This window comes from Entelurus aequoreus, linkage group LG21 (genome assembly GCF_033978785.1).
Source record: "Entelurus aequoreus isolate RoL-2023_Sb linkage group LG21, RoL_Eaeq_v1.1, whole genome shotgun sequence".
Lineage (NCBI taxonomy): Eukaryota > Metazoa > Chordata > Actinopteri > Syngnathiformes > Syngnathidae > Entelurus > Entelurus aequoreus.
The window spans coordinates 23845004-23865153 of NC_084751.1; the positions used below are offsets into that span (position 1 = coordinate 23845004).

Here is a 20150-nt window from a genome sequence, read left to right on the forward strand (position 1 = left end):
AACAGAATCGCTGACAAAGGGCAGCTCTGGCGAAGCCCAACCCTCACTGGAAACGGAACTGACTTACTGCCGGCAATGCTGACCAAGCTCTGACACCGATCATACAGGGAACGGACTGCCACAATCAGGCGGTCCTGTACCCCATACTCTCTGAGCACTCCTCACAAGACTTCCCGAGGAACATGGTTGAATGCCTTTTCCAAGTTCACAAAGCACAAGTAGACTGGTTGGGAAGACTCCCATGCACCCTCAAAAATCCTGCTGAGAGAGTAGAGCTGGTCCACAGTTCCACTATCGGAGGTTTGACTATCCGGCGTAGCCTCTTCTCCAGTACCCCTGAATAGACCTTTCCGTGAAGGCTGAGGAGTGTGATCCCACGGTAGTTGGAGCACACACTCTGGTTCCCCTTCTTAAAGAGAGTAACCACCACCCCGGTCGGCCAATTCAGAGGCACCACCCTCAATGTCCACGCAATGCTGCAAAGTCTCGTCAACCAAGACAGACCCACAGCATCCAGAGCCTTTAAGAACTCCGGGCGGATCTCATCCACCCCTAGGGCCCTGCCACCAAGGAGCATTTTAACTACCTCAACAAGAGAGCCCTCCACAGATTCCCCAGTGGAAGACGTGTAGGTGGGATTGAGGAGGACTTTGAAGTATTCCCTCCACCGATACACAACATCCCGAGTCGAGGTCAGCAGCACACCATCCTCACCATACACAGTGTTGACAGTGCACTGCTTCCCCTTCCTGCGGTGGTGGAAGTGGTCCAGAATCGCTTCGAAGCCGTTTTCCATGGCTTCCCCGTACTCCTCCCATGTTTGAGTTTTTGCCTCTGCGACCGCCAAAGCCTCACTTCCGATTAGCCAACTAACCAGATTATAGAACGTAAATATATTCAGTGTCTTTAATTTACACTTTAATTTATTTGTGTCCAACATGGCAACATCTGTGTCCAACATGGCAACAATTGTGTCCGACATGGCAACAATTGTGTCCAACATGGCAACATTTGTGTCCGACATGGCAACATTTGTATCTGACATGGCAACATTTTTGTCCAACATGGCAACAATTGTGTCCAACATGGCAACAATTGTGTACAACATGGCAACATTTGTATCCAACATGGCAACATTTGTATCCAACATGGCAACATTTGTGTCCAACGTGGCAACAATTGTGTCCAACATGGCAACATTTGTGTCCGACATGGCAACATTTGTGTCCAACGTGGCAACAATTGTGTCCAACATGGCAACATTTGTATCCAACATGGCAACATTTGTGTCCAACGTGGCAACAATTGTGTCCAACATGGCAACATTTGTGTCCGACATGGCAATATTTGTGTCCGACATGGCAACAATTGTGTCCGACATGGCAACAATTGTGTCCGACATGGCAACAATTGTGTCCGACATGGCAACAATTGTGTCCGACATGGCAACAATTGGGTCCAACATGGCAACAATTGTGTCCGACATGGCAACATTTGTGTCCGACATGGCAACAATTTTGTCCGACATGGGAACATTTGTGTCCGACATGGCAACATTTGTGTCCAAAATGGTAACATTTGTGTCCAACATGGCAACATTTGTGTCCATCATGGCCACATTTGTTTTTCGACATAGCAACAATTGTGTCCAACGTAGCAACGTTTGCGTCCAACATGACAACATTTGTTTTTGACATAGCAACAATTGTGTCCGACATGGCAACATTTTTGACCAACATGGCAACAATTGTGTCCAAAATGGCAACATGTGTGTCCAAAATAGCAACATTTGTTTCCAACATGGCAACATTTGTGTCCAACGTGGCAACAATTGGGTCCAACATGGCAACAATTGTGTCCGACATGGCAACAATTGTGTCCGACATGGAAACATTTGTGTCCGACATGGAAACATTTGTGTCCGACATGGCAACATTTGTGTCCAACATGGCAACATTTGTGTCCAACATGGCAACATTTGTGTCCATCATGGCAACATTTGTTTTCCGGCATAGCAACAATTGTGTCCAACATGGCAACAATTGTGTCCAACATAGCAACGTTTGCGTCCAACATGACAACATTTGTTTTCGACATAGCAACAATTGTGTCCGACATGGCAACATTTTTGACCAACATGGCAACAATTGTGTCCAAAATGGCAACATTTGTGTCCAAAATAGCAACATTTGTTTCCAACATGGCAACATTTGTGTCCAACGTGGCAACAATTGGGTCCAACATGGCAACAATTGTGTCCGACATGGCAACAATTGTGTCCGACATGGAAGCATTTGTGTCCGACATGGCAACAATTTTGTCCGACATGGCAACATTTGTGTCCAACATGGCAACATTTGTGTCCGACATGGCAATATTTGTGTCCGACATGGCAACATTTGTGTCCGACATGGCAACAATTGTGTCCGACATGGCAACAATTGTGTCCGACATGGCAACAATTGTGTCCGACATGGCAACATTTGTGTCCGACATGGCAACAATTTTGTCCGACATGGGAACATTTGTGTCCGACATGGCAACATTTGTGTCCAAAATGGTAACATTTGTGTCCAACATGGCAACATTTGTGTCCATCATGGCCACATTTGTTTTTCGACATAGCAACAATTGTGTCCAACGTAGCAACGTTTGCGTCCAACATGACAACATTTGTTTTCGACATAGCAACAATTGTGTCCGACATGGCAACATTTTTGACCAACATGGCAACAATTGTGTCCAAAATGGCAACATGTGTGTCCAAAATAGCAACATTTGTTTCCAACATGGCAACATTTGTGTCCAACGTGGCAACAATTGGGTCCAACATGGCAACAATTGTGTCCGACATGGCAACAATTGTGTCCGACATGGAAACATTTGTGTCCGACATGGAAACATTTGTGTCCGACATGGCAACATTTGTGTCCAACATGGCAACATTTGTGTCCAACATGGCAACATTTGTGTCCAACATGGCAACATTTGTGTCCATCATGGCAACATTTGTTTTCCGGCATAGCAACAATTGTGTCCAACATGGCAACAATTGTGTCCAACATAGCAACGTTTGCGTCCAACATGACAACATTTGTTTTCGACATAGCAACAATTGTGTCCGACATGGCAACATTTTTGACCAACATGGCAACAATTGTGTCCAAAATAGCAACATTTGTTTCCAACATGGCAACATTTGTGTCCAACGTGGCAACATTTGTGTCCAACGTGGCAACAATTGGGTCCAACATGGCAACAATTGTGTCCGACATGGCAACAATTGTGTCCGACATGGAAGCATTTGTGTCCGACATGGCAACAATTTTGTCCGACATGGCAACATTTGTGTCCAACATGGCAACATTTGTGTCCAACATGGCAACATTTGTGTCCATCATGGCAACGTTTGTTTTTCGACATAGCAACAATTGTGTCCAACATGGCAACAATTGTGTCCAACATAGCAACGTTTGCGTCCAACATGACAACATTTGTTTTCGACATAGCAACAATTGTGTCCGACATGGCAACATTTTTGACCAACATGGCAACAATTGTGTCCAAAATGGCAACATTTGTGTCCAAAATAGCAACATTTGTTTCCAACATGGCAACATTTGTGTCCAACGTGGCAACAATTGGGTCCAACATGGCAACAATTGTGTCCGACATGGCAACAATTGTGTCCGACATGGAAGCATCTGTGTCCAACATGGCAACATTTGTGTCCATCATGGCAACGTTTGTTTTTCGACATAGCAACAATTGTGTCCAACATGGCAACAATTGTGTCCAACATAGCAACGTTTGCGTCCAACTTGACAACATTTGTTTTCGACATAGCAACAATTGTGTCCAACATGGCAACAATTGTGTCCAACATAGCAACGTTTGCGTCCAACTTGGCAACATTTGTCTCCAACATGGCAACATTTTTGTCCAAAATGGCAACAATTGTGTCCAACATAGCAACATTTGTGTCCGACATGGCAACATTTTTGACCAACATGGCAACAATTGTGTACAACATGGCAACATTTGTGTCCAAAATGGCAACATTTGTTTCCAACATGGCAACAATTGTGTCCAAGGAGATCATCGTTGACTTCAGGAAGCACCAGTCCAGCCACACTCCACTCTTCATCGACGGCACAGCGGTGGAGATAGTAAGAAGCACCAAGTTCCTGGGGGTGCAGACAACTGACAATATAACCTGGTCCCTACACACCGGAGCTCTTGTAAAAAGAGCTCAGCAGCGCATGCACTTTTTGCGTGGGATGAAAAGAGCACAGCTCCCTCCCCCCATTCTCACCACATTCTACAGAGGCACTATAGAGAGCCTGCTGACCAACAGCATCTCTGTCTGGACTGGAGCCTGCAGTGCCTCAGACTGGAAGTCTCTCCAGAGAGTGGTGAGGACGGCGGAAAAGATCATCAGGACTCCTCTTCCTCCTACCCAGGAGATCGCAAAAAGCCGCTGCCTGACCAGGGCTCAGAAAATCTGCAAAGACTCCTCCCACCCCCACCAAGGACTGATTTCACTGCTAGACTCTAGAAAGAGGTTCCGCAGCCTCAGAAGCAGAACCTCCAGGTTCTGTAACAGCTTCTTCCCTCAGGCCGTAAGACTCTTGAACGCATCATAATTAAATTATCCCTTCAACTCCCCCCAAAATGGATTAACTCGCTGGAATAAAAAAGACAATATAACATACATCCATAAACGTGGCTCCATGTGAAAAAGTGCAATATATTTATCTGTACAGTAACCTTTTTATTTATTTATTTATTTATATATGCACCTTATTGCTTTTTTATCCTGCACTACCATGAGCTTATGTAATGAAATGTGGTTCTTAACTGTACTGTAAAGTTCAAATTTGAATGACAATAAAAAGGAAGTCTAAGTCTAAGTCTAACAATTGTGTCCGACAAGGCAACATTTGTGTCCGACATGGCAACAATGGTGTCCAAAATGGTAAAATTTGTGTCCAACATGGCAACCTTTGTGTCCATCATGGCAACATTTGATTTCGACATAGCAACAATTGCGTCCAACATAGCAACAATTGCGTCCAACATAGCAACGTTTGCGTCCAACATGACAACATGTATTTTCGACATAGCAACAATTGTGTCCAAAATGGCAACAATTGTGTCCAACTTGGCAACATTTGTTTCCGACATGGCAACATTTGTGTCCGATATGGCAACATTTGTGTCCGATATGGCAACATTTGTGTCCGACATGGCAACAATTGTGTCCGACATGGCAACAATTGTGTCCGACATGGCAACATTTGTGTCCGACATGGCAACAATTGTGTCCGACATGGCAACAATTGTGTCCGACATGGCAACAATTGTGTCCAAAATAGTAACATCTGTGTCCGACATGGCAACATTTGTGTCCGACATGGCAACATTTGTGTCCGACATGGCAACAATCGTGTCCGACATGGCAACAATTGTCCGACATGGGAACATTTGTGTGCGACATGGCAACATTTGTGTCCGACATGGCAACATTTGTGTCCGACATGGCAACAATTGTGTCCGACATGGCAACATTTGTGTCCGACATGGCAACAATTGTGTCCGACATGGCAACATTTGTGTCCGACATGGCAACAATTGTGTCCGACATGGCAACAATTGTGTCCAAAATGGTAACATTTGTGTCCGACATGGCAACATTTGTGTCCGACATGGATTGGTGTCCGACATGGCAACATTTGTGTCCGACATGGCAACATTTGTGTCCGACATGGCAACAATCGTGTCCGACATGGCAACAATTGTCCGACATGGGAACATTTGTGTGCGACATGGCAACATTTGTGTCCGACATGGCAACATTTGTGTCCGACATGGCAACAATTGTGTCCGACATGGCAACATTTGTGTCCGACATGGCAACAATTGTGTCCGACATGGCAACATTTGTGTCCGACATGGCAACAATTGTGTCCGACATGGCAACAATTGTGTCCAAAATGGTAACATTTGTGTCCGACATGGCAACATTTGTGTCCGACATGGCAACATTTGTGTCCAAAATGGTAACATTTGTGTCCGACATGGCAACATTTGTGTCCGACATGGCAACAATCGTGTCCGACATGGCAACAATTGTCCGACATGGGAACATTTGTGTCCGACATGGCAACAATTGTGTCCGACATGGCAACAATTGTGTTCAAAATGGCAACATTTGTGTCCGACATGGCAACAATTGTGTCCGACATGGCAACAATTGTGTCCGACATGGCAACATTTGTGTGCGACATGGCAACATTTGTGTGCGACATGGCAACATTTGTATCCAACATGGCAACATTTGTGTCCAACTTGGCAACATTTGTGTCCGACATGGCAACATTTGTGTCCGATATGGCAACATTTGTGTCCGACATGGCAACATTTGTGTCCGACATGGCAACATTTGTGTCCGACATGGCAACATTTGTGTCCGACATGGCAACAATTGTGTCCGACATGGCAACATTTGTGTCCGACATGGCAACAATTGTGTCCGACATGGCAACATTTGTGTCCGACATGGCAACAATTGTGTCCGACATGGCAACATTTGTGTCCGACATGGCAACAATTGTGTCCAACTTGGCAACATTTGTCTCCAACATGGCAACAGTTTTGTCCAAAATGGCAACAATTGTGTCCGACATGGCAACATTTGTGTCCGACATGGCAACATTTGTGCCCGACATGGCAACATTTGTGTCCGACATGACAACAATTGTCCGACATGGGAACATTTGTGTGCGACATGGCAACATTTGTGTCCGACATGGCAACATTTGTGTCCGACATGGCAACATTTGTGTCCGACATGGCAACATTTGTGTCCGACATGGCAACATTTGTGTCCGACATGGCAACAATTGTGTCCGACATGGCAACATTTGTGTCCGACATGGCAACAATTGTGTCCGACATGGCAACAATTGTGTCCAAAATGGTAACATTTGTGTCCGACATGGCAACATTTGTGTCCGACATGGCAACATTTGTGTCCGACATGGCAACAATCGTGTCCGACATGGCAACAATCGTGTCCGACATGGCAACAATTGTCCGACATGGGAACATTTGTGTCCGACATGGCAACAATTGTGTTCAAAATGGCAACATTTGTGTCCGACATGGCAACAATTGTGTCCGACGTGGCAACAATTGTGTCCGACATGGCAACAATTGTGTTCAAAATGGCAACATTTGTGTCCGACATGGCAACAATTGTGTCCGACATGGCAACAATTGTGTCCGACATGGCAACATTTGTGTGCGACATGGCAACATTTGTGTGCGACATGGCAACATTTGTGTCCGATATGGTAACATTTGTGTCCGACATGGCAACATTTGTGTGCGACATGGCAACATTTGTGTCTGACAGGGCAACATTTGTGTCCGACATGGCAACATTTGTGTACGACATGGCAACAATTGTGTCCGATATGGCAACAATTGTGTCCAAAATGGTAACATTTGTGTCCAACATGGCAACCTTTGTGTCCATCATGGCAACATTTGTTTTCGACATAGCAACAATTGTGTCCAACATAACAACGTTTGCGTCCAACATGACAACATGTGTTTTCGACATAGCAACATTTGTGTCCAAAATGGCAACAATTGTGTCCAACTTGGCAACATTTGTCTCCAACATGGCAACAGTTTTGTCCAAAATGGCAACAATTGGGTCCAACATGGCAACATTTGTGTCCGACATGGCAACATTTGTGTCCGACATGGCAACAATTGTGTCCAACATGGCAACATTTGGGTCCGACATGGCAACAATTGTGTCCAACATGGCAACATTTGGGTCCGACATGGCAACAATTGTGTCCAAAATGGTAACATTTGTGTCCAACATGGCAACCTTTGTGTCCATCATGGCAACATTTGTTTTCGACATAGGAACAATTGTCCAACATAGCAATGTTTGCGTCCAACATGACAACATTTGTTTTCGACATAGCAACAATTGTGTCCAACATGGCAACAATTGTGTCCATCATGGCAACAATTGTGTCCAACATAGCAACGTTTGCGGCCAAAATGACATGTGTTTTCGACATAACAACAATTGTGTCCAAAATGGCAACAATTGTGTCCAACTTGGCAACATTTGTCTACAACATGGCAACAGTTTTGTCCAAAATGGCAACAATTGTGTTCGACATAGCAACAATTGTGTCCAACATGGCAACAATTGTGTCCAATATGGCAACAATTGTGTCCAATATGGCAACAATTGTGTCCAATATGGCAACAATTGTGTGTATCTTTTTCTCACCCAGCAGCCTGCCGGATCCAAAAACTTCAGCACAACAGGCTAAGCATTAAATGTGCCAACTCAGCAGTGGCCACATGATGACAGAGGAGGATTCCGAGCATGCAACATTTCTATTTTACCTTATTCCGTCTTTTACCGTGTTATAAAACATCTGAGGAGCCACATGACAAGTCTCTCTGCTTGTGGACATTTGCCACATATTTTTTTCCCCATTTATTTATTTGCCCACCGGCCCAAACTTTCTCACGTCACTGCCAACGCCCTCTGGCAAGCTAAGTGTCAACTCCAGCACAGTTAAGTTAAGATGTGCAAGGTGTCAACGCTATATTTCTGTTGTTGGCTGCCAGGATGAAAACATCCAATTGAGGCCAACAAGGCTTGTTTACCGTATTTTACATGACAACATTTTGACACGATAAGCGTCTACTATCATTATATACAACATTTATTTACTCATGACATGTTCGGATTGTAATTGTGTTAGAAATTAACTATTGTTGTTGTTATGCTATGATTAAGATGTAGGTCATACCAAAAGTTTAAGAGAAATTATAAAACTTAAAACTAAAAATAAAGAATGGTAGCCTTTTTAATTGTTATTTTTTTATCATTTCTATTATTTGTATATTTAAAAGTTATTGTTTACGTTTTAGTTAATAATAAAAACATTAAAATATATTTAGGGCTATATAAATAAACATTGATTGATTGATTGATTGATATATTAATATTAAATACAAATATAATGAATAGCATTATAAATGTACACAATAATGTTACCTTTAATTTTGAACTGTACTTATTAATGATTAACTTAAAAAATATATAATATAATTTTGGTTTAAAAGTTAAACTTTTAAAATGTATAATTCTACATTTAGACACAATATGAATACATCTTTAATTGTGATATTGGTCAGCACAAGTGCTCTTATTATTGTTATTTTTTGTGTTATTCTCATCATCATTAATATTGTTATTATTGTCATCATCATTAATTAAAACATATTTTGATAAATGTTTTATTTAAAAATGTACTTTTATTTGCTAAAATATTAATATAATAAAGATAATACTATTAATGATAACAATAATATATTAATAATGCTAATAATAATTGAAATCTGATTAGAAATGTTTGGAATTGTATTTGCTGTAAAATTAATGATCAAAAAAATAAATAAAATTGTATAACTCTATTTTTGGACTCAAAATAAACACAAAAGTAATGTGTTTTTAATTGCGACAATTGGCAGCACACATGTTGTAACAATAACAAACACAATATTGTTATTATCATCATCATCTTCTTGTTAATATCATTGTTGTTATTGTTATTATTACAAAAATATATTTTATTTTTTTATTATCATTGCTATTATCGTTGTCATTATTATTATTCTCATCGTCATCACTTAAATTTACATTTTGGATTACAATGTTCTCATTAAAATGGGCTTGTACTTGTAGGAATTATATTACAATAATAATAATAATTGCAAAAATTAAGTTGAAACTATCTTTTCAACTTTAGCTTTGAATTAAAAAAATGTAATTAGCAGCAAAATTTGTAATCTATATAAATGTATTACTTTACTTTTTTGCATTAAAACTATATTACCCTCATAATTTATCATAATTGTTATTATTTAAAGGTAGATTTTAGATTGAAATGTTATAATTTAAATTCACATTTAATATTTAGTATAATAGTATTGGTATTAATAGTAATAGAATACGATTAATTACATACTACACATACTGTATTTACATTACAAAACCAGCATACATCCTAATTATATTTTTACCTTTTGTTCATAAATTAAACAATTTAATTAATATATATGATAATCTAAATACATTACTATAATTGTGGACTAAATTATGAAGGGAATTTATTTAGTTAGAAATACAAAACTTCAAAATTATTATCCTTAACCAACCAAAGTTAAAAGTTGCTGAAATTTTGCAGATTTTTCGGCTGTCAATTTCAGACTATCTGGTGGAGGCACACACAAGCTCGACTAAAGAGACCGTAGCAAGAAAGATGTGCTTCATAGAAAAGTCACTAAAAAAAATTGAATTTTGTTCATGTTAAAGCAGGGGTGTCAAACGTCTGGCTCGCGGGCCGTATCAGTTCCGTGAACAAGTTTAACCCGACCCGCGACCTGCAAAATGAGTTTGCTTAGTATAAAAGGAGCTGCAATTTTTTAATAAAGAAGCTGCTGTTCTAAATATGTTCACTGGATGTCACAATAGCAATACCAGTTTAATACTCATCACACATACTTAATCCTCTTCGTCCCTGACGGGACATAAGGCTTCAACGATCTGCCTCCATCTGGACTTGTCTTAAACAACATGCTGTACCTCGCCCCAGGTTAGGTTAATCTCCTTCAGCTCAGCTGTCACCGTACGCCGCCACGTGTTCTTGGGCCGGCCTTGCTTCCTTTTCCCAAGTGGAGTCCATCGTAGTGCAATCTTGGGGATGCGGTCTTGGTCCATCCTGAGAACATGCCCAAGCCATTGGAATCGGCGGCATTTGATCACTAGCACCACACTGTTGCACTTCGTCTTCTTGTATAGATGTGCCTTGGATATTTTCTCGGGCCAGAAGATTCGACAGAGTTTCCTGAGGCATCCATTGTGGAAGGCTTCAACTTTTTTCATGTCGTAGGATGTTACTCGCCAGCACTCCGAGCTGTACAACAATACAGATTTTACATTACTGTTGTAAAGTCGGACCTTTGTTCTTAAGCTATATTGCTTAGAAAAAGCACCCTGTGCCTTTCCGAGTCTTGTTCTAATGTCCTTTTGTGCAAAGTTGTCCTTACTGACAAGACTTCCCAGATAGGTAAAGCCCTCAACATAATCGAGAGCGTGTCCATTCACTGTGATTGGTACATCTGGAGTGGCATTAATGCACATCACTTGTGTTTTGGACACATTTATGTTCAGCCCTACCTGTTGGGCGAATTTGTTCAGTCTGTCAGTTTTCTCCTGCAGATGGATGTGCTTTGGTGCAAGGACAGCAAGATCATCAGCAAAATCTAGATCTTCAAGTTGGGAGAACAAAGTCCACTGGATACCCCTGGGTCTGTCAGTTGTATTCCGCATGACCCAGTCTATGGCAATCAGGAAGAGAATGGGGGAAATAGTACACCTTTGCCGCACACCAGACTCCAAAGTGAACCATGTAGATGGCTCACCATTAACAATGACGCTGCATTCAAAGTGACGGTAGAACATCCCTATGAGAGTGACCAGTATTGGAGGAACTCCATAGGCCCCAACAATATTCCATAGGGTGTCACGATGTAGGCTGTCAAAGGCTTTGCGAAAGTCGATGAAGTTGATGTGCAGAGGAGTGTTCCATTCTACACACTGCTCGATAATGTTCCTCAGAGCGAAGATCTGGTCTATGCAGCCCCTTCCTCTCCTGAACCCTGCATGTTCCTGCCGTAGCTTCTGATCCATAGCGGAATCAATTATGCCGAGTAAAATCCTGCAGAAGACCTTAGATGGTACTGATAGCAGCGTGATGCCCCTCCAGTTGTCACAATTTTGGAGGTTTCCTTTCTTGGGGAGTTTGACAATCAGGCCCTTGTCCCAGTCTTGAGGTATTACTTCCTTTTCCCAGATGTCTTTAAAGAGATCAGTAAGCACATTGACGGAGGTGTTAAGGTCAGCTTTCAGCATCTCTGCATGGACAGAGTCTATGCCGGCGGCTTTCTCATTCTTCAAGGCTTTGATGGTAAGTTTGACCTCTTCCTTACTTGGGAGAGTGGTCTCGATGTCAAGGACACTTTCTGCTGGTGAAGGGTTGGCAGGATCATCTGGTTCCGGGCAGTTGAGTACCTCACAGAAATGCTCAGCCCATCTCAAGATCTGGTCACTCTCAGTGGGGAGGGTGTTGCCTTGTTTATCTTTGACAGGGACCGGCTGGCTGGTGTACTTGCCTGTGAGTTGATTTGTGATCTTGTAAATCGAACTCAACTCACCCCGTGCAGCTGCACACTCAGCTTTCTCTGTTAGATCCTCAACAAAGGCCCTTTTGTCACTCCTTGCACTCTTCTTTACCTCTCTGTCCTTTTCTGTGTAGGCTTTCTGGACCTGCTCATGGAGCCTGGGCGATGTGCTAAGCATCTTGGCTTTCAGCTGCGTTCTTTCTTCAATTCTTTGCCAGGTGCCAGGTGTTAACCATTCTTTGTTCCCTCTCTTTCTATAACCCAAGACTTTGGTGGCTGCCCCTACGCAATACTTTTTGATGTTCTCCCACTTGCCTTGGGTGTCTGAGTCTTAGTCCGCAGGTTTGGCGAGAGCACTGAAGCGGTTCTTCAGTTCCAGGCAGAACACATGACACTGTTTAAAGATGATTGTCAGCTGACTTTAAGCGCCCTCTGGATTGGCTGCCAGATGAAATAACGAAGCAGTAGGATGCAAAAACTTAAGTCAACATGACCATCATCTTTGTAGTTAGAGTTCCGTACAGCGCACGCAATTGGTTAATGGCACGATGTGCACTCTGAACTCCATTGTAAAAATGTTTGTTTCTACATTTGTTGTTTGTTCCATTTTTTATGCTTAAACCTACCATGTTAACATGGGATAAGTTTGTAGTTATGTTACCTTTAATTCAGCTATTATGGTGTGTGAGAATGAGATATTTTTAAGAGTTCTTTCTTTATCAATAGTCATGTTTAAAGCAGCTAATATTTTCCCATGTGTACACTTTGTGCTTGTATCTTATGTCCGCTAGTAAACTCTGTGTTTCACCTTGAAGGCACTGGAATGTGTGTTGGGAGAATAATGTACTTCCTTTTTACCTTATCAGTTTAGAACAATAAAGCTGTATTTTTTTCTGGGCGGGAGGGGGCTGTTTTCCTACTAAATAAGCTGACTTTTTCCGTGTGATTTTCAGACCGCTTTTTGATGCTGCTATTATAGCATCGTGAGGGCTGGGTTCCTAAAGCTTTAGTAAAACTTGATAGTATTGCTATTCTCTCTTGGTGGTCCTTCTTACTCAACATATATGTCATCCGAAAGAATTTGGGATTGACCAGTGTCTTTTATTCCCTGAGAGGAAGACTGGTCAGACGCAACAGGTGTCATTTTGACAATTGTTTTGCTGCATGAATGTGAGCGTGAATGTTGTCTGTGTTGGCCCTGCGATGAGGTGGCGACTTGTACAGGGCATACCCCCCCTTCCGCCCGAATGCAGCTGGGATAAACTCCTGCACCCTTGTGAATCCGAGAGGGACAAGCGGTAGCAAATGGATGGATGGATGGATGGATGGATATATTATAATTTTAATATTTGAGTAATGATAAACGAATGTGTTGTGGCAGTTGCGGATGTCACCAATGCGGCGGTTTGAGGAAACACTTGATTGCTTTTCCATACACGTCTTTAATGGTGAACTTCCAGCATGAGAATGCTAAACAAGAAGTGCTTAAAGTTTAATGGCTGAGCCTAAGTTCATTGTGTTCTTCATGGTGTTTTGAAACTGCACCAATTTTTTCCTCAAAATGTTCAACTAACTTGAAGTTTTTCGCCAAGAGGATTATTTGTAATGTGTACATTTTCAGAATGTGCTATTTTTCGCCAGAGTAAGACAAAGAACACAATTTGAAGTAGTCTTTATTTTTAAATCATTATGCCATGTTTGGGAATAGATTTTCCTCCATGTGGCCTCTTAGCTAAAATGAGTTTGACACCCCTGTGTTAAAAGCATGCTAACAACTGCAGGCAAATACTCACAGGAAAAGGTTCTCCATGATTTCGTGATAGTCGTCGCTGTTGCTGTCTGGCAGGAAACAGGCGGCAAACACGATGATGGCGTTCACACCATTGCCGTAATAGCCTTAACATGTACAAAAACAAAAGTAACAGTTATCATGGCACTGACTCTGGCATTAGTGCCGTATGGTCGTGTTTCTGTGGCGAATTTGAAGAAAAATTGGGATAATTCAGAATAGACTGCGGCTAAAAAAACAAACATAAAGGTAATAATGATAATAATAATAATTTGGGAATGATCATGTTTAGCATTTAGGATAGTAATTATATGTTACCTCCATGGGAGATGACTCGCATGTACGGCTCGATGATCTTCATGTTGATGCGATGCTCCTGCTCACCGATGATCACCGTCCGCCATAGTTTGCCGTCCTGACGCTCCTCCTCACCGCCGTAGGTCGGAATGGAGTCGTACAACTCGCTTGTCCGACTTCGACTGGCTGCTCTGGGGTCTTCCAAAGAATACAAGAAGTATAAGCGCAACCGCGGGGCAACATTTTTTTCATTTTTATTGTTTTATGGTTAGCCCACCGTCCCCGTCCATCTCGTGGTCCGTGCAGTCCAGGTAATCGCCTTCATCTGGAGTGTCAATGTCATCCACATTGATGTCAAGGTCATCCGGCGTCTCCCCTAAGTCATCCTCGCTCTGGTCCAGAGAGAGGCTGATGCGAGGGGCTGATAGCTTCTTCCGCTGGGTGGGGCCTCCTTCCAGAGGTAGGGAGGTGGGCGGGGCTGAAATAAAACAAGAGGTGGTGCGTTTGATGTATTCGGCCTATCAACATGATCAGGCACAAAGATCTAAGATAATGTTGGGTTGGGACCCCCTGGAGGGTTTCAAGCAGCAGGGGAGATTTTCATGATTTTTGGTCTACACTTTAGTATCTATGTTAGAACGATACACAAGCCTTCAGCAAGGTGGCAGCCAACGTTCCCTCTAAGCTGCGCGCCTGCGCAATTGCGCACCGCTTACGCGTCCTTAGCGCACTGCAAATTAATGCCGCGCAGGAAATCAAAAATCCCATCTGAACTTTAAACAAAATAAACACATTACAATTTATTCTGTATGATTTCGCAATGCAACTCTGTGAGTGACAGGTGACAACAAGAGTGGCTCCAATTAATAAAACAATCTTTGTCAACACAGTTCAATTATCTGTCGAGACACTTTACGGACAGGAATTCCATCAATCACTTTATTGAGAAAAACTGTTTGTAACCACACCAAAAACATGAGTAAAAAAAACTTGTATCTATAAAAACTGGTAATTTTCTGCCATACAAACCAGGCTTAAACCAACGTTGTCATCCGTCGTTTCAACAGAAGCCGCTCGCTCGCTCACCTGCACCAACACACGCACTCATGGCACTTAGCCAGTGCTGCGTTTATGGCCACACAAAAAGGCGGACAACCCCAACGCCACACAATGTGTAAATGCCAGGTTGTAACACTGACTCCTCAATCAGATGTGTGCTTATTTTACTGCCATTTATTAAGAATGTTAATCTAAGGATATTATTCATGAAATATTGTCACTAGATTTCATAAATGCTAATAAAAAGATGTATTCTACAGACAGAAAGTTACAAGAACTAAATGTAATCTCTGAAAGGGATACCATTTCTTTTAAAGGCAGGACCCGCAGCCAGACATACAATACTAGCACATAGGTCATGAAAAACATGTTTTTATGTTATTGTCATTGTAAGGGGGCAAAATCACTTATATCAGAAAATTATTTTAATAAAACATTTAAATTGTTATGTCAGGTTTGGGACAGGTGTGACGCTGGTGTGGTCACAGTGTGCACGTCTGATGTTGCTCACATGTGCTCCACTGAATGCTCAGGGAGTTTCTGCGTTTGCTCACACACATGAAAAATTAGAGGGAACATTGGTGGCAGCAGTGCTCAATCTGATCGACATGCTCAATGTTCTACCCAGTAGAAACTGTAAGTGCACTGGAACACATGTACAAAACCCAAAACCAGTGAAGTTGGCACGTTCACAATTGAATAGACTGCAAAGACAAGATAATTTAATGTTCAAACTTTTTTTTTTTGCAAATAATCATTAACTTAGAATTTAATGGCAGCAACACATTGCAAAAAAGTTGGCACAGGGGCATTTTTACCACTGTGTTACATGGCCTTTCCTTTTAATATTCGCCCACCTCAACCGACGCACGGGGGGGTTGATGTGTGGGGGGCCAGGGTTGGGGGGGGGCGGGGTTTGGTGGTAGCAGGGGTGTATAATGTAGCCCGGAAGAGTTAGGGATGCATGGGATTCAGGGTATTTGTTCTGTTGTGTTTATGTTGTGTTACGGTGCGGATGTTCTCCCGAAATGTGTTTGGTGTGGGTTCACAGTGTGGCGCATATTAGTAAGAGTGTTAAAGTTGTTTATTCGATCACCCTCAGTGTGACCTGTATGGCTGTGGACCAAGTATGCCTTGCAGTCACTCATGTGTGTCTGCTGAAGCCTCATATAACATGTAACTGGGCTGGCACACTGTATGTACAGGTTGTAGAGGGCGCTAAAGGCAGTGCCCTCACGGCACGCCCTTATTATTGTTGTTTGTGTGAAAATCAGCAGACATTCGAGAGAATAGTTGCCCTGAAATTCGGGAGTCTCCCGGAAAAATCGGGAGGGTTGGCAAGTATGACGCTGTCAAGCGCCATTTATATAAACTTGCGGGCCGCACTAACATTACATTTTCATATTAAGGTGCGGGCCGCGTGTCTGAGACCCCTGGTTTATACATAGCACAAAGCAAAAAAAAACTTTGTATGCAGTGTTATTTCATTTTAAATTTCAAAAGAGTTTTGTGGCTCCCATTGTTTTCTTTAATTTGTGAAACGGGTCAAAATGGCTCTTTGAGTGGTAAAGGTTGCCGATCCCTGGTTTAAGGGGTTATCCGGCTTAGTGTAGACATAGCCTGAGAGAGCACCAGTGTGGTCCAGGTTGTAGAATATGAATATGAATACAGCAAGGCAAACCCAGCGCAGATTAAGTGGCACAGTAGTGTGCAGACATACATGAATGAGCGAGCGCTGTCCTGAAGCTGGTGCTGGCAAAAAGATATTTCCTGATTGACAACAGGTGTGTCTCCCGGTTATCAATCAAGAAACGGGCGAGGGAATCGGCGCCTTAACCAGAGATGAAGTGGCAGGAAATGAAAGCACACAGAAAAAAGAAACAAGAAAATAAGAGCGCTGGGAACAGAAAATTACACAAAACCCAGGAAAACCAAAAAACATAATTTCAACCCGGCATTAGCAATCATGACAATATGAACGTAAATGTCATTTTTAAATTATCCATCCATCCATCCATCCATCCATTTTCTACCGCTTGTATCTTTTGAGGTCGCAGGGGGGTGGAGCCTATCTCAGCTGCATTCGGGCGCAATGCGGGGTACACCCTGACAAGTCGCCACCTCATCACAGGGCCAACACATATAGAAAGACAACATTCACAGATCGGTAGGTTGTGAGTTCAAACCCCGGCCGAGTCATACCAAAGACTATAAAAATGGGAGCCATTACCTCCCTGCTTGGCACTCAGCATCAAGGGTTGGAATTGGGGGTTAAATCACCAAAAATGATTCCCGGGCGCGGCCACCGCTGCTGCCCACTGCTCCCCTCACCTCCCAGGGGGTGAACAAGTGGATGGGTCAAATGCAGAGGACAAAATTTCACCACACCTGGTGTGTGTGACAATCATTGGTACTGGGGGGGGGGGGGGGGTAACACAGGTCCGGTGGCCATGGATGAAGTGCTGGCTGTCCAGAGTCGGGACCCGGGGTGGACCGCTCGCCTGTGCGTCGGTTGGGGACATCTCTGCGCTGCTGACCCGTCTCCGCTCGAGATGGTCTCCTGCTGGCCCCACTAGGGACTGGACTCTCACTATTATGTTAGATCCAATATGGACTGGACTTTCACAATATTATGTCAGACCCACTCGACGTCCATTGCATCCGGTCTCCCCTAGAGGGGGGGGGTCACCCACATATGCGGTCCTCTCCAAGGTTTCTCATAGTCATTCACATCGACGTCCCATTGGGGTTGTGAGTTTTTCCTTGCCCTTATGTGGGCTCTGTACCGCGGATGTCATTGTGGCTTGTACAGCTCTTTGAGACACTTGTGATTTAAGGCTGTATAAATAAACATTGATTGATTGATTGACTTTAACTTTAACACTAGGGCCAATTTTTTTTTTTAGTGTTGCCAATCAACCTATCCCCTATTTTTTCAATTAAAACAAACTAAAACATAGATAAATAATGAACTATTTTCAAACCAGGATAAAATATGATTGTTTTTAATGCTCCTGTATATACATGACTACTACTACTTAACACACACACACACTTACCGGGTCTACTTTCGCTTCCTTCAGAGTTCATTTTATGCTCCGACATCAGCTCCATCCCGAGGAGGACCTGCAATAAGATAAAAACACCAACACATCCTGATGGTGTAATTATTCTACAGTACACGTGGAAAATAGTCATTCTCAAAATAAAGCTCATTTTCCCACGCTTGAAAGGAGGAGGAAGGAGATGCTGGGAGACAGCAGGAAGTGGAAGCTAGGTACTTATTACGTCATCACAACAATACCCCCCCCCCCCCCCTCCCCCCACTACCACCCGCACTACATTCCAAACAAACGACGAAGCAAACACCCGACATTGAGCTCACTCGTACTGGACGAGGCCATTAAGACTGATAATTGGCGTCTGTGTGCAGCATCCTCCTTCGTGGAGGATGCTGAGATGTTCCACTTTCACACAGCGTCTCGCCCCTCCCCCTCCTGCCTGAGTGTTAAGAAGAGCCACAAAAACACCATCAAGGTCTCCTTCTTCATATGGTTTTCTTTACTCACCGCTGCTGGAGAGGGAGCTGCTGTGAGTCAAAACATGGATCCCAGCGCCTTTACTTCCTGCTGCCAGCCTCTCGCCGGAGATACTCGGCGCGCGAACCGCTCACAGCTGCCACCATTTTATGGTCACATGACCCGGGCCATGACCATATAAGGGCAATCGCCTGCGTCTATAGCAGCTCTGCAGGCAGTGCAAGTGAGTGGACATGTGAGTTGGTTGTTATATTAATGTTGTTTTATTACTGTAAACGGTAACTCATTATTATTATTATTATTATTATTAGCCTTTGGGGTAAAAGCACTTTAAAAATAATTAAACCATGTCCATTCATCGATTTGCTACCTCTTGTCCCGTTCGGCGTCGCAGGGGCGCTGGAGCCTATCCCAGCTGCATCCGAGCGGAAGGCGGGGTACACACTGGACAAGTCGCCACCTCAATTAAACCATGTGTGCTGACATTTGTTTTAAAAACACACGAACCAGCGTTTTCCATCCATCCATCCATTTTTCTACCGCTTGTCTCTTTTGGGGTTGCGGGGGGTGCTGGAGCCCAGTGACATGCGGTGAGGTCCATGGCTGGTGAGGCACTGACTTCATCACAGTCAGATTTACAAAAATATGAACCCTAAAGAGCAGGGGTGTCCAAACTTTTTCCACTGAGGGCCCCACACGGAAAAATTAAAGCATGTGGGGGCCATTTTGATATTTTTCATTTTCAAACCACAACAAAATATATGCATTTTTTATTCATTTTACCTTTAGGGGTCCCGGGGACCATAAAGAGTCTCAGTCATTAAAATGTTAAAAACAAGTCAGATTATTTATTTTTTTAAATTATTTAACGCTTACAGTAAATCTCTATATCAACTTCAAGTTAATATAAAGTAATACAAATTAAAAAAAATGTTTTATGGCTTTTCTGTCAAAAACAACTTAGTTTTTTTTTATAGTAAAACTGAAATATGCAGTATTTAGTAATTAGAGCCCTAAAAGATCAATAATGCAGGACACCATTGATTTTAATTATTTCATATTTTTGAGTAATCACAGTGAAAAGATAAATAAAAAATCACTAAATATATTTGGGATCTAAAAGGTACCCCACTCATAAAGTGATACATTTTTATTAGGTTTTTCTTTTACTT

The 20150-nt window shown here is 42.6% G+C and overlaps 1 protein-coding gene across 3 annotated transcripts in view; it reads right to left on the reverse strand.

Annotated features, from left to right (window-relative positions):
• Positions 1-19518, reverse strand: part of prune2 (prune homolog 2 with BCH domain) — a 32522-nt gene extending 13004 nt beyond the window's left edge. The window contains exons 1-5 of one of the 3 annotated variants that reach the window (XR_009823640.1): positions 19009-19518; positions 18499-18565; positions 14658-14858; positions 14402-14578; positions 14088-14190 (exon numbers count right to left, since the gene is read on the reverse strand). Coding sequence is in view for 2 of the 3 variants with exons in the window: in XM_062031212.1 (XP_061887196.1) it covers positions 14088-14190; positions 14402-14578; positions 14658-14858; positions 18499-18553 (536 nt within the window). In the remaining variant the exon portion in view is untranslated. The remainder of the gene's footprint in view (positions 1-14087; positions 14191-14401; positions 14579-14657; positions 14859-18498; positions 18566-19008) is intronic. The other 2 variants (XM_062031212.1, XM_062031211.1) reach the window with 2 other exon arrangements.
• Positions 19519-20150: the final 632 nt, after the last annotated feature.